The 26,953-nt window shown below is 35.0% G+C and overlaps 1 protein-coding gene across 7 annotated transcripts in view; it reads right to left on the reverse strand.

The window, feature by feature from the left end:
• WAC (WW domain containing adaptor with coiled-coil) overlaps positions 1-26,953 on the reverse strand; it is a 93,305-nt gene that overhangs the window by 8,687 nt on the left and 57,665 nt on the right. For 5 of the 7 annotated variants that reach the window (XM_020284137.2, XM_012788784.2, XM_075997713.1 and 2 more), the window contains exons 5-10: positions 22,662-22,777; positions 21,919-22,031; positions 17,357-17,665; positions 3,612-3,857; positions 1,735-1,857; positions 657-805 (exon numbers count right to left, since the gene is read on the reverse strand). In XM_020284137.2, coding sequence (XP_020139726.1) covers positions 657-805; positions 1,735-1,857; positions 3,612-3,857; positions 17,357-17,665; positions 21,919-22,031; positions 22,662-22,777 — 1,056 coding nt within the window. The remainder of the gene's footprint in view (positions 1-656; positions 806-1,734; positions 1,858-3,611; positions 3,858-17,356; positions 17,666-21,918; positions 22,032-22,661; positions 22,778-26,953) is intronic. The other 2 variants (XM_012788786.2, XM_075997715.1) reach the window with 1 other exon arrangement.

The following is a 26,953-nucleotide window of genomic DNA, read 5'->3' on the forward strand; positions in this document are numbered from 1 at the left end:
TGATATAAAATTTACTATAGAATTCTAGGGTCCTGTTCATAGGTAAGAATAGACCAGCAATTTTCTAACTGTGCTCTAAGGAGCCACCCATGTTAAGATTTTGCTTGGACAAATACACATGCAGTACAGCTTGGTAAAATGAGTTCTGTATTCACAAAGACCTAGATTTCAAATTCTGATAACCACAAAAAACTAGACTTAAATGAAAGTTTAATTTTCTTATCTATTAAATGAAGTAGGTGATTCTCATGTGAAGGTCAAATATAATACACATAAAGCTCTTAGTACAGAACTAATTTTTTAAATAAAAGTATGAAAAAAACACTGGAAAACATAGTCTCTCATGTCTTTTAGAGTTCGAAAATTCTATAAATATTAAGACCGACTCAGTATATCTTCTTTATCCTGGCTCTTCATACCACAAATCCCAAAGCCAATAGGGAATGGGCTCAGGTGGTGTATAAAAAGTGGCCCAGATTCAAGTCCCCCCTTCACCCCTCAGTGAACTCAGAAACTTTAACCTGCATCAGCTATCACTCACCTGTCATTCACTTCACCTCATTCTTAGAGGACCTTTTCTAAAATACAGATCCTAAAACAATAATTTTCGAAAAGTAAGTAGTTCCGCTTCCAAATTTCCCTCCAAAGAGACATACCTTTGGCTGTGATGAAACAGGAGGGGTACTAATCAGAGGTTTGATAGGGACTGTGTTAGTCTGAGGTGTGCTTATTCTTGGAGAAACATAGGATCTTGGGGATGATGCATCAGATGTTAAAGACATTGGAGACTGATTAGATGGCTGGGCTGTAAAAGAATGAAGCAATTAACTTCAACAACAAAAAACTTAAAAAACCTTTGTAATATATGAGGTGAAGATCTATGACTCACTCTTCACACCCTATCCCCCCACAGAGAACATAAGTCAGATATGACCTCACTGGCTCAATGAACTGTGTGTTAAGAGGTAAGCACACCTGGTGTGGCACACTCTCCTTTTTGAGGCTGAAAAAGAGAGCTAAACCTAAACCTTGTCTCACATGAAGGCCTCCTCAACATCCTTATTTCTTCTTTCTTATTCCACATGTAAGCAGAGTTACCCCCTGCAGTCTCCTGCTCGCGAGGCTAGTCAGAGAGTTGTATGACTCTCTGTACCATTATACCTCCACTCCAGACCAGGTATTCCTGCTCAGTTTCTCAGCTTTCTGACAAAGTGACCCGTTCACTTCCCATGTGTTCCTATGTATATTCCTCCCCATGTGGATATCTTCATGAAGAGGAATAGCTAGTTCAAGGTAGGAACTGAGCATTTCACATCTGTTCAAACACCATCTAACATCAACCTGACCCAAACCTCAACTCTTCAGATACATGCAATGTTTCATAAAGATACAAGTATATCAACAGTTTACTTTCAGTTTTGGAGTAAAACAACTTAAAAACTGAATTAAATATATATATATATTACTACAGATTTGATAGCAATACATTAGGACAAATGTCAAAGCTCACTTCATCTAAAGATAAAAAGGAAATAAAAATACTACTGTGTATGCTAGTGTCATAAAAACCAAACATAAAATTACTGTAGCCAATAACGTAAATCTCATCAAAAACTAAATTTTCTTCAAAAACTAAAAAAAAGCCAAAACAACAACAACAAAAACAAAACCGAACACCTGCCACTAATTGTCAAACAAAAGCAAGCTATTCTAGCAGTATCAGAGCATGAATACCTTGTGTAGAGAGCTGAGCAGTTTGTGAAATCAGAGACGTGATGTTGAAAGCAGATGGTCCAGCAGTAAGGAACTTATGAATTATAGATTGCAGTGAGGCTTGTGTCACAGCTGCTGTAAGAACTAAAAACATATTATTTCCTAAATTCAAATAAAAACAGAGGCATATGTGGTATTAGTAACTCAAAAGCTCAAAGAAAACCCAGAAAAACCCAAGTGTTTAAAACCAGAACTCTCAAAAGCCTCGAAGATAGGAGTAATATAATGAAATCTAAAGATCTGCAATGTCTTGAGGCAGAGAAAAAAAAAACTTAACAGGTTTACAACAAAGATAAACTAATAGAGTTTCCTTTAAACTAATAAATTAAGATATCAGTTAAATGAAATCCCCCCAAGAGACTTTTTAAAAACAGTAAAGCATATTGACAGAATTTCCCAGTATGCCAGAAACCTATCCATATGTAAGTAAAGTGCTCGGTATGTTATTTGGAATTAACTGGATAAATGGTTGCTAGTTCATGTGACTGCTTTTTTAGATGAGCTGGCCACTCAAACCTACATCAACATCCACCTCAACAGTCTTTTAAAAATGGATATAAAAAAGCTGGTACATAGGAATATCATGTATTTTGATGCATAAGATCTTTTATCGTTGACATTATCTTGTGATATTGTTCCCTCAAACTGTTTTTAAAGGCCCCATTTTGCCTAAGTGAAATATTTACCTATGAAACAAGAAAATTTGCAGTTATCTTAGAGAATAAAGTCAAAATACAAAAAAGTTGAGGACAATAAAAATAATGACCAACTAGCTTTATTTCTAGTATTAAAAAAGAACTTAACCATTTAACACTGCTGTTAAATATATTATGTGGGCCAGGCGCGGTGGCTCACGCCTGTAATCCTAGCACTCTGGGAGGCTGAGGCAGGCGGATTGCTCAAGGTCAGGAGTTCAAAACCAGCCTGAGCGAGACCCCATCTCTACCATAAAAATAGAAAGAAATTAATTGGCCAACTAATATATATAATATAAAAATCAGCCGGGCACGGTGGCTCATGCCTATAGTCCCAGCTACTCGGGAGGCTGAGGCAGGAAGATCGCTTGAGCCCAGGAGTTTGAGGTTGCTGTGAGCTAGGCTGACACCATGGCACTCACTCTAGCCTGGGCAAGAAAGCGAGACTCTGTCTCAAAAAAAAAAAAAAATATTATGTGAAAATGTAAACAAAATGAAACTGATTAATCTAAACAGAAAATTGCGCTTAGGATTTAATGCTTGAATTGAACATTTTCAAAATTAAAACCATATCCACTTTTATTGAGACTTCTTTCGAGGTGGCTGCCTAAACACTTGAGTACAATATTGAAAAACAAGGATGGAATTAAACAATGTAATTAACCAGGAAAATTGCAAAACTTTATTCAGTACCTACCTCCTTTCTCAGAATCTTTTCAAGTATTTTACTTAACTACATGAATCCTACTATCCTAGTAATTAGAATATTTTAATACTGTAATTATTTATCCCCATACATTTAGAAATATACTAGAAATAAAAAACTTTTATACTAATGTTAACAAATGTTCTTTACGTTGTTTTTACTTAAAAATAATACACATATAGCACACAGAATGGCTTCTCTCCATAAATATGTGGCATATCTTGAAAAATATACAGAAGATGCAAGCATTACTAACTCAATTATACTACCAATGGTCTTAAACAACTACAGGGGATATAAATTTCAAATTTCAAAACAAGAAGTTCAAACATGAATTTCGAGAGGAAAATAAGACTATTCCTAACAGGAATTTCACTAATTACATAATTTTGCACAATGCAAACACATCTTTAAAAATTGTTACTATGAAAATTTACCTTCATTTATTTTAGATATGTCCACATTAGAATTGTTAAGCTGCAGTGTGGCTTGCAAAGCAGGAAGCAACTGTCTAAGAAGATTTGGGTCCTGAAGTAATGGAGGTATTGGTGACTGTGGAACAGGAGAAACAGGGACTGCTGAAGCAGATGTGGGAGGCGCAGATGTCGGATTCAGTCCAGAGGCAGAAGATGTGGAAGGAGTTGTGCAAGAATGTGATACAGATTTGTCTCCTGATGTAGATTCTAAATAAAAAGAAGATAATGAGGCTGAAAAAATTACCCAAAGAGAAGAAACTGGAATAAATATCAAAATAGTATCTCCCATGTGTCAGGTACCTGATACAAGTAATTTCTTTGAACTCTTTACAAGGGATCATATTAAAGGGTACTCAGTAAGTATTTGACTGTCTGGAATAATAAGTAGGCATTTTAATGTCCCTATTTCACAGGTGAGAAAACAAAGATCATAAAACTTGCTTGAAGTCACAAAACATAATAAGCCACACTCATGTCTGATTCAAAACGTACCACTCTCTGTCTACTAGTAATGCTGTCTGAAACACAGTTATATTTTAACCACATATTCAAATAGTTTCCATGAATTAGGATGAGAGGACAATACAATTCTACAGGACTTAATTTATGTCTCATAAAATAAGGTGAAAAACATTTAAGAGCATAGTACAAACCTACCTAAACAAGGCAATGGCCTTTGCACCACAGTGGCCCCTTCAAAATGGGCTAAGAATGTGATAAATGAGAGGAGACTCTTATTTTGAATTTTTATACTTAATGTTCAGTTTTAGAGCCACATACTTTCCTTTTATAACTAAATATATAAGGCAATGAGCTATCTCTGCAGCATTTAAAGATCATTAGCACTAAAAGAACCCTTTCAATAGTAAAAATAAACAACAAAAAAACCCCACCCATAATATTTAGAAATAAAAGATATATAATAAAACATACACGGAAATTCTTTTTTTTTTTTTAGACAGTCTTGCTTTGTTCCCCAGGCTAGAGGGAGTGCCGTGGTGGCAGCCTAGCTCATAGCAACCTCAAATTCCTGGGCTCAAGCAATCCTTCTGCCTCAGCCTCCAAAGTAGCTGGGACTACAGGCATGCACCACCATGCCCGGCTATTTTTTCTATATATATATTAGTTGGCCAATTAATTTCTTTCTATTTATAGTAGTGACAGGGTCTCGCTCTTGCTCAGGCTGATTTCGAACTCCTGACCTAGAGCAATTCGCCTGTCTTGGCCTCCCAGAGTGCTAATATTACAGGCGTGAGCCACAGCGCCACAGAAATTCTTTTAAAGCTGCTGTTTCAAATCTATATAGATTGAATACAATTGTAATCAAAGCCCCAATATCATTTTTAAAAAACTTTATTTTGTAAATTTTAATGTAGAGATGGGGTCTCCCTTTGTTGCCCAGACAAGTCTCAAACTCCTGGCCTTAAGCAATCCTACCGCCTCAGTCTCCCAAAGTTCTAGGATTACAGGCACGAGTCACCATGCCTGACCCCCAATAATATTTTTTAATATTATTTCACAAACTACTAATATAAATACTGAAGATTCTATAAATTCCGGAAGAAAAACAAAGCTAGCAGGATTTGTCCTGTTATACGTAAAAACTTACATTTAAAACAAAACAAAAAACCTGGCCGGGCGTGGTCGCTCACACCTGTAATCCTAGCACTCTGAGAGGCCCAGGCCAGAAGATCGCTCAAGGTCAGGAGTTTAAGACCAGCCTGAGCAAGAGCAAGATCTCATCTCTATAATAGATAGAAAGAAATTAGCTGGATAACTAAAAATATACAGAAAAAATTAGCCAGGCATGGTAGTGCATGCCTGTAGTCTCAGCTACTTGGGAGGCTGAGGCAAAAGGATTGCTTGAGCCCGGGAGTTTGAGGTTGCTGTGAGCTACACTGATGCCATGGCACTCTAGCCTGGCAACAGAGCAAGACTTTGTCTCATAAATAAATAAATTAAAACCAACTTAAGGTTTGTGTATATATATTTAAATCATTAAGCTTAGAAAAAAACCATAGTAACATATCTTTTATATCAAGAAGATTTCTATTACAAAATACAAAACAACTATATCCACAGTATCATGAACAAGAATATTTTAAAGAACTATAAATAAAAGATACACTATCCAATGGAAAAATGTACAAGACATAAGATATTTCTCACACACACAGGAAACTTGAATGGCTAAGAAATCCAAGGAAAGATGCTCAAAATTTTATTAATAATCAGGAAAATGTAATATAAAGCAAGATATCCTGTTACATTCGCCATATGGGCAAAAATTTTAAAGTCCGACAATACCAAATGTTGGCAAGGAGTAGTGAGAACATTTACTTAACATTCCTGGTGGAAAATGAATTGATAGAACCACACTGGAAAAGTAATTTGGCATTATAAAGATAAATTGAAGACAAACACTTCATGACCCAGTAATTCCCTTTACATACCCTTAGAGAAACTCTGATATATATATACATCAGAAGAAACATTTAATAGTTATCATAGCAGCATTGTGCTTGCTTTATTTTAGCACAAAAGCAGAAACAAACCAAATGACCACCAACAAGAAAATAGGCACAAACTGATTATTTTCACTCCATGGAATGTTATTAATACAGTGACATTAATGGAAGAGTATTAAAAAAAGACCATTTGCTAACATTCACACTGAACTATTCAAGATGTTCACGTTTTGTACAATATTGGTCAAAGACTAAATATGAACACCTTCTAAAGCAGCTTTAATTTCCCATACACACTCATTTCTTAAAGATTTTCAAGACTGTCCAGTCAGCTTGCTGAAAAGGGATTCCCTTTTCAGTCTTTTCACACCACTCCTATCATGGTCAAAGACCTAAGAATAAAAAGCTCTCTGAACTGTGGCTCTTGTTGCAGTTCTACGTACATTTCAAGGGAGTGTTTATTAAACATGATCATCAGCTCAGAAGGCTGAAGACATTTTTCTTTTTGTAAGGTATACATTATAAAAGAGAGTCCTTTAGTGTGGGATAATGCCCCCATTATTTTCAGCCTTCTGTTCTGGATTCATTGACATTAAAAAACTTGAATAAAATGATAAATTTTTTCCTTGTCAAAATTCTACTGTTGGTTATTATATAGACTATATCTCCCAGCTTTAAAAATAGTTTTAGGCCAGGCATGGTGGCTCACGTCTGTAATCCTAGCACTCTGGAAGGCCGTGGGTTGGCGGATCACTTGAGCTCAGGAGTTTGAGACCACCAGCCTGAGCAAGAGCAAGACCCTGTGTCTCTATTAAAAATAGAAAGAAATGAATTGACCAACTGAAAATATATAGAAAAAAAAAGTTAGCTGGGCATGGTGGCACACGCCTATAGTCCCAGCTACTCGGGAGGCTGAGGAAGGAGGATCATTTAAGCCCAGGAGTTTGAGGGTGCTGTGAGCTAGCTGATGCCATGGCACTCCAGCCTAGGCAACAAAATGAGACTCTGTCTCACAAAAAAAAAAAGTTTTAGAGACAAGATCTTGCTGTCACTTAGGCTGGAGTGCAGTGGCACAATCACAGCTCACAGCTCACTTGAGCCTCGAATTCCTGGGCTCAAGTCATCCTTCCAGCTCAGCCTTCCGAGTAGCTGGGACTATAGACGCATGCCACCATGCCAAGCTAATTTTTTTTTTTTGTAGAGATTGAGGTCTCATATATCCCTTTTCAAAGGTTCTTTCACATGTAACTTAGGAGCATCTTGATTAATGTTCAGAATGAAACCAATTCTTTTTATTTACTGCACAAACAATTAAATTAGTTCTTATTCCCCTATGAAATTATCCTCACATTTTGTTATTTCTGGGGATTTTCTCCTGCCTTTAGTAACAAGCAGAAGCAGCAAGTTGGAGAGGAGGTGCAAGGTGTTTTCGATTTTGTTTTGGTGCTGCCAAAATCCATTTATAAACTTGAAAAATTAATAGATGAGCTTAAAAGTCCTTCAGTACTGCCCTTCAAGCCAAGCGAACATCCCCAAATAGAAAACTAATTAATGCACATCACCATAAAGAAATAAAACAACAAAATCTAAACATCCTTAATTTCTACTTAATAGGTTTATCTACTCTGAGGATGGATTTTTGTAATTTTGTGAAAGATTACAGATTAGTGTGGAAATCAGCTGACCCTACCTACGGGGACTGTTGGGTGGGGACTTTTGGGCAAGTGACATCTCCGAAGACCAGGTTTTCTCTATTAAAAGGTTTGATTTTGAGTATTAGTTCACAACAGACTGCCTATCAGAATCACCTCAGAAGATATAAAAATATATATAGATACCCAGGCTCCAACCCAGATCTAATGAACCCATGGAGGTCTAGGCACATGCACAACCTATAAAAGTCCTTTGTGTGATTCTGGCACCCCTTGCTGGTTATGAAAAAACAGACTGGAGGACCTCCGAGGTTCCTTTTAACTTTAAAAACTTCTAAAAAGATATATATTTTTAATCTTTTAAAAAGAAAAGATAACCGAAACACAATTTTAAAATATAGCCCAACATGGAGAACTGAGTGGAATAAGGATAAGATCAACAACAGGAAACTAAACCACCTTTCAGGCAAGTCTTCAGCATACTATATTTCCACTATTTTACAATCAGGTCCACTCACGCCCTAAAAGACACACTCATACAAATGCCCTTCCACAGTATATTACAGATTTAATGTTTCTTATACTGTCCCTCAATCTACATATATAACTGGAAACTAATAACTGATTGAGCTTAATTAATACAAATATAAAATTCTATTGAGAGGTAGTTTCAGTTTTACCATTAAAATAAAAAAGGTAGGTTTCATATTTAAGGTGTTGGCTGGGTGTTCCTCCTCCTCTGTTCCGAGTGGCCCTAACACAGATCTACCAAATTACCCAGCACTTTCTATTGTATAGCAATATTTATTATATTTCCCTTCTACCAGAACACGAGTTCCTTCAGGAGAGCAATTCTGTTGTGTTTATCTCTGTAGCCCTGATGCAGAATAGGACGTGGCATCAACATACATTTGTCGACTGGATGCCAGTTGATGACTGAATTCTGCAATGCAGGCACAGATGCATGTATATGTGCACTCTCTATAAACTTCCAGGCCAACTGCTTTGATTGGCATCAAAAACTGATGATACTAGGGAGAAAGCTTTAGATCTCCATCAGTGTAACTGTCGAAGGAGACAATGAATAGCTCATTTTATATTATATTCATAAAGCTAGGTACTTTAGAGACAAATTTAACTTAGACTTATTTTAAATAACTTTATAAAAATAACCACTTATTATACCAACAAAGGCAACACAACTACTATTCGGAACAAGTGAACAATTACTGAGTGTGCTTTGTATACACCAATCGAAAGCTCAGTTTAATTAACACATAATTTGTCTGAAACCTTTTAAGCTGGAATCTAATTTATTATGATGTGAAACTAATATATGTCATAATGTTCAAGACAGATTTGTATCAAACTGAACATTAACAGAAAATATGGATCTTTGGAAATAGTTAAAAACAAGGAATTAATTTACGTAAGAGAATAAATGTAGTCTTTTACATCATGAAGTCATTTCAACTGGTTCTTCTGCTCTGGAAGATTAACCCTCCTCTCATTCCTTCAATGCCAACTTTCCCAAAGCATTCAGGAAACCTAAGTTACTTCAAATGTTCTTTCATAATCAGTCTTTGGTAATGGAATGGTATCTAGTTTTAGTTCTAGCTTCTTGACTTTGTGTGTATGCCTGTGTGCCTATGATCTTTATAAAGATATTTTAGTGATCTCTTCCTCAGCTATTTTAAACTGTCCCTCACTGTCACACTTAACATTTCTATGACTTGTAGATCTCTAACCAATTCATTGATATGTTCTATATGTTGTCCTTGATTTTAAATTGTGTATATTTGCTTTAAGAAATAAAACATCTTTTCCTCCCCTTATGCTTTGTAATTATGCTTAATGATAATTCACTTGTATTTCCCATTTTTGGCACAAGGGGGAGTAACCTACCAGAGACTAGACTTAAATCTATTAATATAACCTAACTTTTAAAGGTTTAAAATATTTACACTCAGTCAGGGGGGATGGTCACGCTGGAAGCTCAGACTTGTGGGGTAAGGGGGAGCAATGGCATTATATGCAACCTTAAAATTTGTACCCCTATAATATGCTGGAAAAAAAAGGGGGGAAAAGTACACAGTTTCATTACATTTTTCAATATGCACTAGATTTCCATATATATTCACTGGACTTGTTCAGTGCTGTAAATGCAGAAAAATACTTGTTTGTATGATATATTGTATGTGTGTGTATGAAACAGATGATTTGTGCCAAATACTGGATGCTTGTATCAAAGGAATTGGGTGGGCTCTTAAAATTAAGAGTTTGCATCTTATGAAATACAATAAAATGTTTAGTCAAAATTTAAAAAATATATATTTACACTCAACTTTTCTAATTATAGGCATCTTTTCAAACCACCTTAGCATAAACCAAAGTCAAAATTTATTTTGGACCTACATTTTTCTGGTATGTCAAATAACTCCTTTTCAATATACAATAAGATCTGATAAGATAACTAGTAATAACTGCACTACTAATCATAAATTTCCTATGGTGTTTTCACAGCTGCTGTAATACTGAACAGGACCATAGGAACATGTGACGCTCAAACTACTGCTAAATCAAAGGCAGCCTGCTTTTTCTATTTTGTAGTAATGGTGTTACACGGAGACGTGGAGCAGGTTATAAAGGTAAAATATGCCAAGTACAGTAGGAAAAAATTTAAGGTAGCTAGTTGACAATATCTATTATAATCTTACTATGACTCATATTTTAAAATTCATGATTATGTTTAATCATATATATTAGAACTTTTTCTATGCAGTTGTGAATGTACATAAATATGTTGCTGATGTTTTATAACAGATGCTGTATTTCTTTTAACTTGGTTTTTTAATGTATTAGCAACTTCATGTAATATATATAATAGATAAGCAACTTCTAACAGACTTTGCTAAACTGACCTCCATACTAGCAGCATCAACTTACACATTACCACAAACTTGCTTCCCCACATTGAATTATTATCACTAACCTCAAGGATGAAAACTAATCTCATTTTAATCTTAACTTTCAATATGTACTGGCAATCTTTCTCTTGCATTGTTTTTATTCTGGTAACATATACATAATATAAAATTTACCATTTTCAGTGTATAATGCAGTGACATTAAATACATTCACATTTTTATGCAACTATCACCACTGTCCATCTATCCACAGAACTTTTTCATCTTCCCAAACAGAAACTCAGTTCCCATTAAATAACAACTCCCCACCCACCTCCCCACACCCAATAGCTCCTGGCAACAACTATTCTACTTTCTGTCTCTATGAATTTGCCCGTGCTAGCTAGGTACCTTACACATGTGCAATCATACAATATTTGTCCTTTAGTGTCTGGCTTATTTCACTTAGTGAAATGTTCTCAAGGTTCATCCATGTTGTAGCATGTATTAGAATTTCAATTCTTTTGAAGGCTGAATATTTTATTGTATGTATATTTTGTTTGTCCTTTCATCTGTTGATGGACACTTGATTTTTCTACCTAATGCTGTGTTACTACACACATCCAGAACGCTGGTGTATATAAATATCTGTTTGAGTTCCTGCCTTTCAATTATTTGAGGTATATATCTAGGAGTGGAACTGTGGGATCATATAGATAATTCTATGTTTAGCCTTTTGAGGAAATACCAAACCGTATTCAACAGTACCATTTTAAGCTACCACCAGCAATGTACAAAGATTCCAATTTCTCCACATCCTCAACAACTTGTTTCCTTTATTAAAAAAACAAAACATTGCCACATCAGAAAAAAAGTTTTCTTTCCCCTGTAGTCATAGTGCTTTATTATAAAAATAGAATAAAAACTTTGAAATAAAATGATCTCGTTCAATTTAATGAAAAAATTGTTATTTTTATTGTTATCTGTACATGACTTACATGCTCCCAAGGTAAAGAGATGTGAGTTATATAGGTTTCACAAGGCCCTGGGCTCAAAACTAGCGTGAGTTAAGTATAATTCACATGGCAGTTAATGCATTCACATGGCAGTTAATGCATTAGTCACCCTAGGGGATATGAGGTGATTTTTGATTTGCACTTCCCTAATGACTAATGATATTAAGCATATTTTCATGTGCTTATTGGCCATTAGAATATCTTCTTTGAGAAAGACCTACTCATTCTTTGCCCATTTTTGAGTCAAGCTATTTTGCTGTTGTTAAGTTGAACTTCCTTATATATTCTGGATATTAATCCCTTATCTCATATATGATTTATATTTTCTCTCATTCTATGAGTTGTATTTTCACTTTTTGTCTCACAAAATTTTTTGCAACTGATGAAGTCCAATGCATCTATTTTTTCTTTTGTTGCCTGTGCTTTTGGTGTCATATCTAGGAAGGCACTGTCAAATCCAGTATCATGAAGATCTTCTGTTTTCTTGTAAGTCTTAGCTCTTAAATTTAGGTCTTCAATCCATTTTTAGTTAATTTTTGTATACAGTGTAAGCTAAGGCTGGCAATTTAAAATTTCTCCAGTTGCTTGTTCATATTCTTTGCCTATTTTTCTATTGGACTTTTTCACACTGCTGTGTTTGAATTTTTAATGTATCTGCCTGTTATATATGTTACAAGTTATTTTCTCCCAATTTGATATTTGTCTTTCAACCTTTGTTTAGTGTACCTCTAAGTCAAATAAAAGTTTTAAATGTCTTATGGTCAGATTTATCAAATTTTTTTAAAGGCCAATGCATTTTGGGGTCTTGATTAAGGTCTTCCTTACCCTCAACTTACAATATTTCTAATGCTCTTTTGATTATGCTTGTTTCTCCTGCCCTACTGTTCAAATGCCATCTTTATTAAGCTGACTAAACTTAATTTAGTTAAACTTATTAAAAATAAATTCCTCCACCAAAGTATTCATTTGGTCAGTACATATTTGAATAATTCCACAGCCAATTTAATTATTTATAAATATTTAGTTAATAATCCTAAAAAGAGCAACTGAGTGCTGAAGTTGGCCCACTGCAGCCAGAGAATGACTGTGCATGTGAGCTAGCCTTAAAACACATACTAAAGTATTCAGGTCCACTCAAATGTCACTTAGTCTATAGATATCATAAAAACATAAAAGGGAATTTTATTCCAAGTGACTGACTTATACTACATATTAATTAGCATGATTAATTGCCCTATCTTCTCCCATTATGGAACTAGCTATGTGACTATTTAGACATGCTGGCCCTCTAAAAATTATCTTGAAGCCACTGAGTAAGTTTGCTGCTGGGGCTACTTTGTTCTGTTTTCAAATTTATTTATGCTAACTTGCTGATTAAGCCCATTAAACTCTCCTGACACTGGCTCTTTTTCTCAGTCATAGCAAAGAACAAGAACCCAACACCTTCTATTTTTGTCATTTCACAAATCTATAAGGTACAGTGGAGTTAGAGCCAATTTAGATTGGTCACTGGGGTGCCAATTGATAAAAATCAGTTTTATATTTTTAAGTGTATCAGAGTTTCTCTCTATTTGTTACACAGCTGTCCAACAAAGTGATATTACCAACTGATATTCAAATGTTACCATACCACAAATGCAGACCTAAACTGGAGCACCTGACTGCTTTGTTTCACCCTACTGAACACCAGGATTATTCTCTTCAAAAGTAAAGAGTTTTATAGCTTTCCCCACACTTCTGTCCCTCAAGAAAGCAGACTTCATTTTAGGTTTTTTTTCTCACATGACACACTGGCATCAAACAGACCTAAATCTATTGTTAGTACCCTTTCATTAAATGCACAACACATACACTCTTCTTCAAATACATTTTTAACAAGAGTCTCACTCTATCACTCAGGCTAGAGTATAGTGGCATCATCATAGCTCACTGCAACCTCAAACTCCTGGACTCAACTGATCCTCCTGCCTCTGCCCTCCCTAGAAGCTGGGACTACAGGCATGTGCCACCACACCCAGCTAATTTAGTCTCTATTTTTAGTAAGGATGCGGTCTCACACTCTTGCTCAAGCTGGTCTTGAACTCCTGAGCTCAAGCAATCCTCCCACCTCAGCATCCCAGAGTGCTACAATTTGTACAGACGTGAGCCACCAAACCTAGCCCCAAATACATCTTTTAAACCATGACCGATGGAGGTGCTTCCCCAACCCTCAACATATTTATTACCATTTTTGCAGCTATGTGTCAATCTACAACAAATACTTATCTTTCAATAAGCACTGGATGAAATAAAGTAAAAAATAAAATAAAAAATGCAACAAATACAAGAGAATTGCCAAATATTTGTCAACCACTAAGGATAGAGGAGTGGTTAAGACAAAAATCCTGCTCTTGTATTATTTAACATAGGGTCCTACCACTGACATCTTTAAATACAGCTTAGCTATACTATTAGCACTTAAGACCAACAGACCAGCCTAATGTGAACCATCAATCCTTAATATAAATTACCAAACAAAGAAAATTACTATACTGATGAGAAGAGTCAACAGAAAGCTTAATTTATATACCATAGATGTCTCTATTGAGGGGGAAAAAATATTTCAAATCAGTGAACACTTCACAAACAAACTAGAGAACCAGAAAAGATCAAAACAATTATACAATTTATTTAAAGAAGTAAAATTGTCTTCAATTAATAGGCAAGGGGAAGACTGTATAATTTCCCTTACATAAATGGATAATTTGAAGGTAATCAAGTTTTTTCCTATAAATTGAAAATTATTACATATAAGAATTTTTTATAATACTTGTGATTAGCAAAGACATTTTGTGGAATTTAAACCTCAAACACCTCTGGTTTGTCAGGAATTCTGACTTGCTATTGTCCAAAGTGACACAGATTTGGTGTACATTATGTCTTTCACTACAGAAAGTTCTGGGGAAAGAGTATGAGTTCTAGAGAAGCTGCCTCTAATACCATGTGTTTATTAAGCTGTGGCAATGTTCAGGCTCATTTCTAAGCTAGAGATAAAACTTTCCCTTACAGTATTGCTTTAAACTAAAATTTATATAGACAATCAGCACCAAATCTGATACACAATTAATTTTTAATTATGCTAAGTTTGTCAGGAATGGTACCTGAAGCATGAAGGGCAAGGGTAGATTATGAACAAAGTACAAAATCCAATAAAACATAATGTCTAAACCTAAAGAAGATAATAAGGTAAGAATGGAAGAACAAACACATCCTATTTAGCAAAGGCTCAGAACATGAAAGAACATGACATGTCCTAAAAAATGTCCAAGTTTGCAACAAAAGAATCAGGGAATTAAGAGTGAAATGGCTAAAGATAAAGCTAGTAAGACAAACTGCAACCAGAATGCCAAGTGCTTGCTATAATCTTACTAATAAATGTGGACTTTACCCTTTGGATAATGGCAAAACCATTAGAAGATTTTAGGCAAGGAAGTGACACGATCCAATTTAAACTTTCTAAAGATGCTACCCTAAGTGGATAGACTGGATAAGAAAGTAATCAGGAAGTGACTTCAAGAGAAAGAACCTGAGTTTCAACAATGGCAGTGGCAATAACAATAACAAAAGTAGGCCAGGAGCGGTGGCTCATGCCTGTAATCCTAGCACTCAGCGAGGCCAAGACAGACGGATTGCTCTAGGTCCAGAGTTCGAAACCAGCCTGAGCAAGAGTGAGACTCCGTCTCTATTATAAATAGAAACAAATTAATTTGTCAACTAATATATACAGAAAAAAATAGCCGGGCATGGTGGTGCATGCCTGTAGTCCCAGCTAGCTACTCGGGAGGCTGAGGCAGAAGGATTGTTTGAGCCCAGGAATTTGAGGTTGCTGTGAGCTAGGCTGCCGCCACGGCACTCACTCTAGCCTGGGCAACAAAGCGAGATTATGTCTCAAAAAAAACAAAAAAACAAGAGTACACAAATGAGTGATAGCAGAAAGAGTCCAAGATTTGTCAATGGATGGATGAGAGTTGGGTAGAGGGTAGGTGAGTTAGAATGTTGAAGAACAAGGGACAATACTGTCAATTACCAAGTATCTAAGAATAAACTGCATGAAAGAGAAATGTGAGACACACTGCATCTGAGGAAACATAACAAATACTAAGAGCTTATAGAAGGGAAGCAGATATTTGAGTGTGAATTAGAACTAAAGATCTGGGAGTCATGACAGTCACAAAGAATGACAATCAAGGGAAAAAGGACATGTTGAGCAAGAAAAAGAACAAAGCACAGGGAAAAGGCTGAAAAAGACTGATATTTAAGGAGTGGAAAGGGAACAGAATTAGGAAATCAAAGCAGTGTAGTATCACAGAAGCCAGAGAAAAAAACTTCAAAAAGGAGGGAAAAGTTAAAAAGTGTGCAAAAGTGAAATGGGATAAAACTTTTAAAAGACCATAGGATTTTTTTCTTTAAACTAACAAGGGCTTTTAAAATAAAATTTTCTGTGACTAAATTATCTAATAGAATTATAAGAACTAAAAATCAAAAACACACAAAAATACATTAACTACTGCATTAATTCTGACTTCATCTCGCAAGAATCCTCTTTGCAAATTTAATTCTACAAAAGGGTAAATATGAATGTATGAATTTTGGTATTAACCTATCATTAAGGAATTTGACATTTGGATCAAGCATTAATCTGATTTATCACGCACTGTATGATGAAAGTATATGGTTTAGTAATATGTAACACAACTGCTGTAGTGCAAGGGACATTCAAATAACATGCATAAAAGGAAAGAGGAAGCCAGAAGCAAAAGAAATCCAATTATATGAACCCTTCATCAACAAATTAAGTCAACCTGATTTAATGGATTAAGCAACAGATAAGGCCTAAAGACTCATCAGCATCTCCTAAACCAGTCAGACATTTAAAACTTCCTCAGCATTTACTAATGGTTTGCTGATGGGTCTGCCCATGTTTATTGCCTTTTAATTTCCTTAGTTTCTTAAAACACACTATCAAGTATAACTTTGGGGTTGTGTAACAGTCAAGTAGAAATTTGGGACTGTGGATGGTCCATGTAGATATACTCCTCATCACACTGCATATGGTGTGTGTCACCTCCTAAGTGGTTGTTCTCACAATCTTTCTCTAACTTTCTGAACATGGTATAATTATTAACACTGAGTTGAAAAAATACCATTTGGGTTGCAATGTTTAACTTCTAATTCTTAGACTTAAGGTCCAGTTTGGACACTAGCACTCCTTATCTTGTGGCCATGACTTAGTTTTCTCATCACAAATTGAAATCAATAATTGCATGCTATACAGAATAGTAAGTTTAAAAATGTCTCTACTCATATGAAATTTTAATTAAGAGCAATTGAGACAACTTCTAAACTCAACTATCAAAACAATGATCACAAAAGCAGAAAATTATTATATACAAATATGCAGGGACAGTCATTTGACTTTGACAAGTTGTTTAAATCATTACTATTATAAATCAAGCACTTGACTTCAGTGTCAATGGCAAAAAACAGTTCTGAGGCTTGCTAATTACAAATTAAAAGAAAAGGCTAAATATTGCTAACTCTAGACCTAAAGCTACACAGTAACATTCTAAAAGACTTTTAAAAACACTGTAGTTCAACGTGCAGCATCTAGTAATAATGGCATACCTTTTCTTTCTGTTTTCTGTGCAGGGAGAGAAGATGTGGGTGTAGGCAGTTTTGATAAAGTAGATGCTCCATTAGCATCAAATGATTTCTTTGGCTGGTGATCAGACTGTAGCGTAAATGGACTAGAAGGAACAGTGCTTGGGGTAGCAGTTGGATGAACCACTGGTTTGATGGGGTGCTGTACTGGCGTAGAACTACTGTGAGTCTCTGCTCTTGGCAGTCTGTAGTCTCTGTCATTGTGTCTGCTTGTTTGAGACAAAATATTCTGTGGGAGCAAACTACTGGCATCACTGGAATGCTTGTCTTCCACTTTAGTTCACAGTTCGAAAAAAGAGATGTTGGAATGACGGAAGGGGAAGAAAAAAGATTACGTTAGAATCCTGTCTTCAACATCAGCTAATTTAGCAACATACTTGTACTTATATATCTTTTTATAAAACTGCAAACCTAGTTAGTGTCTGCAGTTTTACCACTGGCATATAAATATCCAAATACTGGAAATAGATAGTTTTCACTCAAATATGAACATTTAACTTAGATTTCCAGGGGGCTGTAAGTTTTTAGGATTCTTTAGAATCACACTGTAGTTCAAACAAAACATTAAAAAAAAAAAAAAAAAATCAACATATGGAGTTAAAACATTTTACTAAAAAAAAAAATTTAAATGTTTTAAAAATAGAAAAAGTAAATGCTCCATTCCTTCAAAATATGGATCATAGGTTCTACTAGTTGACTGAATTATTCACAGTGGTTCAACTGCAAAAGAATATTAGCTTTATTAGCCTGAGTTTTCTGAATACTAACGTAGCTACTTAGTGGGCTCTGAAGTAGTTTATACTAGAGCTTAAATGAAATCATTTTAAGATGGCTGAACTTATGATGAACTGCACATTCAATAAGTAAACCAATTCATAATATTTTCAAATAATGCTACAAATACCAGAGAGTCAGTAATAAAAACATGATGCATAATGCTATTGGAAAATAGAAGTCCTACATCCACAGCATAGTCAGAAAAATCTACTTGTCACCAGGTGTATTAAAAACAGATCCTCTTTCAATTTAAAGCCGCAAAAATATTTTAAACTCATAAATAAGTACTAAAAATAATAGTTTAAACTCTTTCAACAATTTATATTCCAGCACTATGCTTCCACAAAATAGTACAAAAGGAAAATTTCAATAATCATGTTAACAAAAGTTTGTATTTATCAAAAAGTCTAACCTAAGCTACAATATTCCAATCAGTAAATTAAAGAACTACAGTACCTCCAAGCATATGATATGTAGTATCGTAAGACTCAAACATATAATACGTTAAGTTTACCAAAGGATGCCCTCTCTATTGAATATTCTATTATTTTTCTCAATTCTAAAGACCAAGAAAGCACAAAGAAAGAAATATACTCAAACTGTAAGGTAGCTTTAGAGTTGTCAGTAAACAAATGCTATTATGTTATTCCACAACAAAAGGTACTGGGGTACTGCCAAAAAACTTCAGTCATATCACACAAGGTCTTTTGCCAATGACTTCATATATAAAATTCAGATTTATAAATTATATAATCTTAGAAAAATGAACAGAATACAAACATCTGTTGCATGATATTAATACATCAGTAAAACTATCAACTTGCATGGATATAAAACTTTTAAATTTTACTCTGAGTTTCCTTCTGCAAAAAGGATACTACAATAGAAATCTTTAGGTACAGATGTAAGAACAAAAATGCCATGCCCAAAGCTATCACTTGATTACCTAGAACGTTTATTTCCTTGATCAAAAAAATTCCCTTTCGTTTCTATATGGCTGCAGTCAAAAAGTAAATATATTCAGATGAAAATTAAAGGTGATAGTTAAATTTTTATTAAAAAGGCAGCAGCGCTAGAGGGACAGGGTTAGTGACTTCGGCAACAGCTTACTCTTACAACTCTAGATAGAACACAGTGTAATGTCTCTTTTTTTTGCACACACTCTCAGAAGACATTTTTGCTTGTCATGACTGGAGGGGAGGTGAGCTACTGGTATCTTGTGGGTACAGGCCAGGTAAGGTGCTCAACAACCTACAACACAGGAAAGTCTCCCAGAACAAAGAATTAACTAACCCAAAATGTCCTTAATGCTACTGTTCAGAAATCTCAAGAAAGGTTTCTCTAAACTTAGAGATCACCAATAAGGCACAGATTAGAGTAGGAGTTAATAGCAACTTAAAAATTTTATCCATAAAATTTTCAATATCAATTTGTAAAGAACATTAACTAAAATATCTTAATACTTTGAAAATACTTAATACAGTACCAAAAAAGCCCACTAAAATATATTTTCCTTCTTTCTCCCTTTATATGTAAAAATCTTCCCAATCTTTCCCCTTCTCCCACCTCATACACTTCTTTTATTGGTAGTTACAAACAAGCTTTAAGCCTTAACCTACACAAACACCAATAAACAACACATGGGAAAACTCTGCCAACATTTCCTGGTTAAACAAAGTTAAACACCTAAATGGCTTATTATTTCACTAAGTATAGTTCAGTTAGCCAATTAAAAAAAAGCCAACATAGCTACGGTCCTTTCTCAAACATTACTTACGTTACTTAAAAACTCTAAAGAAAAAGTGTAATACTTGACTACATTTCAACATAATGACAGACCCAATGACTCATCATTTGCACATCTAGGAATTTAGCTGAAGGTAGTAATCAGAGAAGTGGACAGATGTGAATCATAATCTTGTTTACAGTAGGAAAAGGCTGAAAACCACCCAAGTCTCCATGGATAGGGGATTATTTATAAACGAATGTATATCAATGCAGTCAATATAACAAATGTAGAATTACAAACTGACATGGAAACATACCCATGACATATTATCGAAAAAAGGGACAAGTTAAAAATGGTAATATACAATGCCACTTTTAGCGTAAAATGCACACATATATAACTTCTATATACATTTATATACCCACAGAAAAAAGTCTACGTCCCAAAATGTTTCCAGGGCATGGGGTTAAAAAGTTTTATCTCTCTCCTAATTTTTTAATAATAAACATGCCTGTACTTTGAAATCATGAAGAAAACAAAAATCAAAATACTAATCTTTGAAAGAAAAAGATACAAAGAATTAAAAAGCACAAAAATAATATTTTTACTTCCCATCAGTTTTTCTATCAGATTTCTTCCCCCACCCCGCATTCATTTACTCTGTCCCAAGGGAAAAGTGATTTAAATGACAGTTTATTTTGGAAAGAATAAAGTAGACATAATAGGCTTTGTCCTTTTTCCTCTTTGGGAACCATCAGCCGGTTAAGTGGAAAGACTGGGCCAATCCAGTACTGCCTAGTTCTGGAACCTAGTTAGCAGGCATAACAACAATGCCACCTGTTCAGGAGGCCCACAAGCTGAGTACTACTTTCAAGAGGAAAACCATTGCCTCATTTTTAATTGTTTGCCAAAAGTCACAGTTACTTCACAAATAAAGTGAAATAGGACCAGAATCCAAGTCTTCTGGCCCCAAACACAATAGTTTCCTAACTTCAACATTTTAAGTAATTTTCTAAGAATTAAGTACAATTTCACTAATAGATTGCTTAAAAATGTAATGTTTACCATTCAATCCTGCAAAACTATGTTGCTATTTCATCTTAAATAATTTTTCCCATAAAAAAAAATCAATAATCCCTTTCTGAAACCAAAAACATCTCCCCCTACTTTTTGTTTTGATTTACAGAAGCAGGACTCAAAAACACTTAAGTCTAAGAATTCCCACAAAATAGCATAAAATTATTCTCAAAACTTCAAAATAAAGAGCCCCAAAACTCTAAGTGGTACTTAAATTTTATTCTGGGCAAGGAGGCCACTGGGAATAGAATATCTTTAGCAAAACTTCAAATTTAGAGAATGAATTTAAAAAAATGTTACCAAAATTGTCCCATTTACACAAAATTTAACCCCAAAAGAACATTAAGTTATACCCACAGCTTGATTTATAGATGAAGAGCACCTTAGAACAAACAGGTTTAAGTTTTCTAGTAGGCATTTTAATAATTTTGTGGAAATTCAGTATAGAGCTGTTACATAGATCTATGATGGGGGTGAAATCAGTTTCCAAATATAAGGATAAACAAGTTAGTTACACACCAATTATTTTGTCACTATGTGTGGATGGCTATGATTCAATTATTAGACTGAAATCCAGTGAGTTTTGTGTCTAATTTAATAGGGCACAACCTGAGGGAAAGGGAGTTCCAGATTTTTGTAAAACAAAAACAAAAAACCCAGCCAATCCAAAACATGAAACTGTATTGTTTACAATTTGACTCAAGTACAGCCATGTGGGGTCGTTGAGAAAATCATATGTGTACTATTGTGCTGTGCACCTTTTCCCTTTTCAGCAAACCCAATGGTGAAGATGGGGACAGAGATCCAACATAAAAGAAACTCTGTATGTTTCTACTTATTTTAATTTACGTATGTAGATGGTAATGCATATACATTTGAAAAGTAATAAATAATAGGAATGGTCAAACATTATACTGTTTCAAAGAAAAAAATTAATACTTACTTCCACTGGCAAACCCACTAGTGGCTGTTGCCTGCATCACCTCTCTTCTGTAATCCCTATCTTTTGGGAAGCTATTAACTGCCATCTTGTTTGCTTCTTTTTGTCTCTGTTCTCTACAAATAAAAAAGAAACAAACCCATAAAAATGACATGAAGGGCATGAGTTTCCATAATTTATATTCCAGCACTATGGAATATGAATATATGTACCCACACGCACACACATATATATTATATATTAACTGTAACAGCTCTGGCCAAACATATACATATGGAAAACAAAGAACTGAATGTGGTCATAATGCAACTGGTCCGGGAGATAAGATGTCACGAACAGAATACTAATGTTTTCTCACCAATGGCGAAACTATGCCAATTATTTATACCACTAACACCACAACCCAAACTCTGCAATATTAATTCTACATATTTGAAAGAAACATCTTATTGTCCTATAAAGACTTCTATTACAAACTGTAAAAATATACATAAAGACAGATCAATAATATAAGTATTTTATTAAATATATTGACTGTTCACAAGGCCCTTGTGGACAGCTGTCTATCTTTCCTAGACATATTTTTTAAGACAAATTACAGAAAATAGACAATGGGCCAACCACTGCCATTAAAAAGGGCAGTGATGGGTATTCACTATAAAAAACAAAACAAGAATTTTTAATGCTATGTTAACCTATGCAATCAAGATAGAGAAAGACTGTTCAATTAGATTAAAAGCAAATACCTTTCAAGCCACTCTTTTGGTTTTTCCCATTGTGAAACTTCTGTTCGACAATTGTAGTAGTATTTTTTCCCAGAAGAGCTAATATGCTCAGACCAGTCATCTGCAGAATCATAAGGCTTAAAAATACATTTTTAAAAATTAGAAAATGTTAATACTACTTAATCACTTGATATGAAATATCAAGAATATCAATGGTTTTCAAAGCATACATATGGGGAAAGACCTGAGATAAAAGTACCCTGATCTAGAATGTAATCACCTCCATATGTATTTTAGGAGACCGTCTATGAAAGCCTTGAAAGATAACAGAAAACATTATAAAAGATAAAAATTAAACAGGTTAATATTAGTTTATTAGACACAGGAATAAAAATGTAAAATTAACATCTTAAGAAAGTATTACAAATGCTCCCTATTATCATCATTTTAATTGTTGAAATCTAGTAACGGGGGTGCAGAACTCACTCTCAACTGACTGATATAATGGCATGAGGTCATCAGTCCTAAATTCCCTAAGGTACCATAGTTATCCTACATAGTACGACAGAGAACAACCTGCTGCCTGTATATTTACTGTTACTTAGCGAAGAAAGGCACCAAACATTTAAAACTGTAAACAAATCTAATTAAAAGCTATGAATCAATTTCACCTTCAAAATCTACGATAGGTATCACTCATTTTCCCGTAACTAAAACTGGTCTTTCAAAAATTCTCAGATACAGTCTCTTGCAAATATTTTTATAGGCAATGCTGTATCATAATGAAATTACAAAATCTGAAAGGTCCAGTTTTCACAAAACTGATCTCAAAAATTGGAATGTTTAAGTGCCTGCACTGAATCCAGAAGATCTGATAGAATCTCGTCTAGATCTGATAGAATCTCTCTAGTTGAATTCTTAATTTTTTTCAAAGGAGCCTCAGTTTAAATTAAATGAAAATATTTTATTGTAAAATGCAGTAACTTATATTTTTCAAACAGCTAGAAGAGAGGATTTTGAAATGTTCTCCCAACACAAAGAAATGATAAATGTTTGAGGTGATGGATATGCTAACTACTCCAATTTGAACACTATACATTGTATGTATTGAAACATCACTATGTGCTCCATAAATATACATAATTTTGTGTCCATTAAAATATAAAAAATATTATTTAAAGAAGATTAAACTAAACCACTTGAAAAGAAGAAAATAAAATGAAATAACACTATACTGTACTACGGTAGGCTATCCTTTTGAGTTCAGCACAACACAGAGTGACACAAGTTTCAGGCTTGAGGAAATGAAGTCTTACTCACTGCCTTGCCCTCATCCAGCTTTAATTTTATCAATTAGGAAACAAGCTGAGAGAACTTACGAGTTCTCCATGGATCAAAGAACTAGTGTTATAAGAAAGGACCAAAACTCTGGTTTCCAAATGCCTATTATTTCCACTAAATCAGTATCAATTCTAGCAATGCCCTAATAATTTTAGGAGCTTTTGGAGAAACACTGCATATTCCACCATGTTTATACTCTTCAGGTTTACGGCACAAAATGATGAGGGTAAGGTAAGATACTCCTGTGCTTCCAAACCTCTAAAAGCAGTGAAGAATTAAGTCCCAATTCCTCTAGCTTCCAGAATTAAGCTACAACCAAACTTTAGGAACTCAATCACAAAAGGCCTAATACAGAAAGTTCTTCTCCATCACCTATTCCTCCCTATACCTAAATTATTGTGCAAAATGATCCCTTCTATGTACGTTATCCAGAAGACTCGGTTTGCTTGTCAAGTTGTTATAGGAATTAATAAACTGCCAGGAGAGGTAGTAATAGAATAAGACTTGAGACTAGCAGACAGAGAACACTAGAATAGGTTGTATGGTCTAGACCAGTGCTCTTCAACAAAGTGATGGTTTGCTAATCCATCAGGAGGAGATAAACAGTTTGCATTAGGCCAGGCGTGAGCCTGTAATCCTAGCACTCTGGGAGGCCAAGGTGGGCGGATCGGATCGCTCAAGGTCAGGATTTAGAAACCAGCCTGAGCAAGAGCGAGACCCCGTCTCTACTATAAATAGAAAGAAATTAATTGGCCAACTAATATATATAGAAAAAATTAGCCAGGCGTGGTGGTGCATGCCTGTAGTCCCAGCTACTTGGGAGGCTGAGGCAGGAGGATCACTTGAGCCCAGGAGTTTGAGGTTGTTGTGAGCTAGGCTGACGCCACAGAACTCTAGCCCAGGCAACAGAGTGAGACTCTGTCTCAAAAAAAAAAAAAAAGTTTGCATTCAAATATATAAACACACTGGTTCTTTCAACAAAAGTCTTGCTTTAAGGAAATAAAGTTAAGACTGCATGCCTGTAGCCCCAGCTACTCCGGAGGCTGAGGCAGAAGGATTGCTTGAGCCCAGGAGTTTGAGGTTGCTGTGAGCTAGGCTGATGCCATGGCACTCACTCTAGCCTGGGCAACAAAGCGAGACTTTGTCTCAAAAAAAAAAAAAAAAAAAAAAAAAAAGACTGAAATGGTGGTTCACACCTGTAATCCCAGCACTTTGGGAAGCTTATGCAGGAGGATCACATGAGGCCAGGAGTTGGAGGTTACAGTGAGCTATAATCTATCTGGCCACTGTACTCCAGCCTCATGACAGAGCAACCTTATCTTGAAAAGAAAAAAGGAAAAAGAAAGAAAGATAAATTCAGCCAAACTAAAAACACTGTTTTTAAATGACAGCTAATTTACATCCTGAGAGAACCTCTAGGACAGTTAAAACTTCACAGACAGAACCCTCAAGAGCACTGGTCTACCACACTAACTGATTTTGCCTATCAAATGCTAGGTTCGTGCATGCTAATGTCTTACACTTAACAAAGTATGTTCCAGGGTCAGCATTACAATCACATACCACTGACTTTACCTTACCTTCTCCCCCCTACTTCCATCCTCAAGGGATTAAGAAAAAAAAAAAGCTCCTTCAAGCTATAGGATATTTTTTTAAATGCTGATGTGCAACAGCAGGTATCAAATTTCTCAATTTTACAAAACTACCTAAGATTGAGAACTAACTTAAATAAAATGTCTGCAAAGATTTCAACTTTTCTAAATTAGGCTTCAGAGGGTTGCCAACCTATGCTCTAAAGCAGGTCTCCAAATGTTATTCAGGAAACTTTGGGAAACACTGAGATCCTTTCACAAGATCAAAACTATTTTCGTAATACTACTATGATGATTTTAACTTTCTTCTTCTTCTTTTTGGACAGAGAGTCTTACGCTCTGTCACCTGGGCTAGAGTGCAGTGGCGCTCACTGCAACCTCCAACTCTTGGGCTCATGAGATTCCCCCTGCTTCGGCCTCCTAAGTAGCTGAGACTACAGGCATGTGCCACCACATCTGGCTAATTTTTGTATAGATGGGGTCTTGCTGTTGCTCAGCCTGGTCTCGAACTCCTGAGCTTAAGCGATCCTTCTGCCTGGGCCTTGATGAGTGCTAGGATTACAGGTGTCAGCCACTGTGTCCAGCCCTTCTTCCTTATTCTATTACCAGCACACAGTACAGTTTACCCAGAGGCTAAACGAGATATATGGTATCATAAAAGATTGAATGCAAAAGCAGATACGAAATTTTAATTGCCATCTACTAAGTCAGGCATTAAAAGATGTTCAATGTCAATTTTTTGTTTTAGAAAATAGTTACTTTTCATAAAGATACGTTACATGTTAACATATAATGGGTTGTTAAATTATTATAACTTTAACTAAATTAATATTAGATATATTTACTTTATTTTAAAGTATTTTATTTCTCATTTAAAATTTTTAATGTGGAAAAATCAATGAGATGCAAAAGCTCCAAAATATACAGAGGTTACTTAGTTGATAAGAAGAAGAACTGGAATATGAACGCAAACTCATACAATACTGAATTTGAACACTTCCCAGCAAACCAAAATTGATGGGAGAATACTTAAAAGGGTAGAGCTTAATTAATTACAGTGTCTTTAAACAGGAATAAACAATTTTTTTCTAAATAAAGAAATCCAGAACCCTTTTTTTTAAAAAAAATCAAATATACATAACTAATCTACACAGTCTACATGTCTATAAGTTCCATCACGATTTTTATTAGGAAGGAGGTATTCAATAAGTTTTTTCTAATATTTACCACAAGCCAGGCTCTGGGCTAAACCCATCACAATAAATGTTTGTCACTGGACTTAGCAAGGAACTACATTGCATCAACACCTTGATCTAATACTAAGGGGGAAAAAAGACAATTTCAACTTAACTTTCAATAGTTAATTTGATTAATAATTTT

The sequence above is a fragment of the Microcebus murinus genome, chromosome 25, assembly GCF_040939455.1.
Source record: "Microcebus murinus isolate Inina chromosome 25, M.murinus_Inina_mat1.0, whole genome shotgun sequence".
In the NCBI taxonomy this organism is placed as follows: Eukaryota; Metazoa; Chordata; class Mammalia; order Primates; family Cheirogaleidae; genus Microcebus; species Microcebus murinus.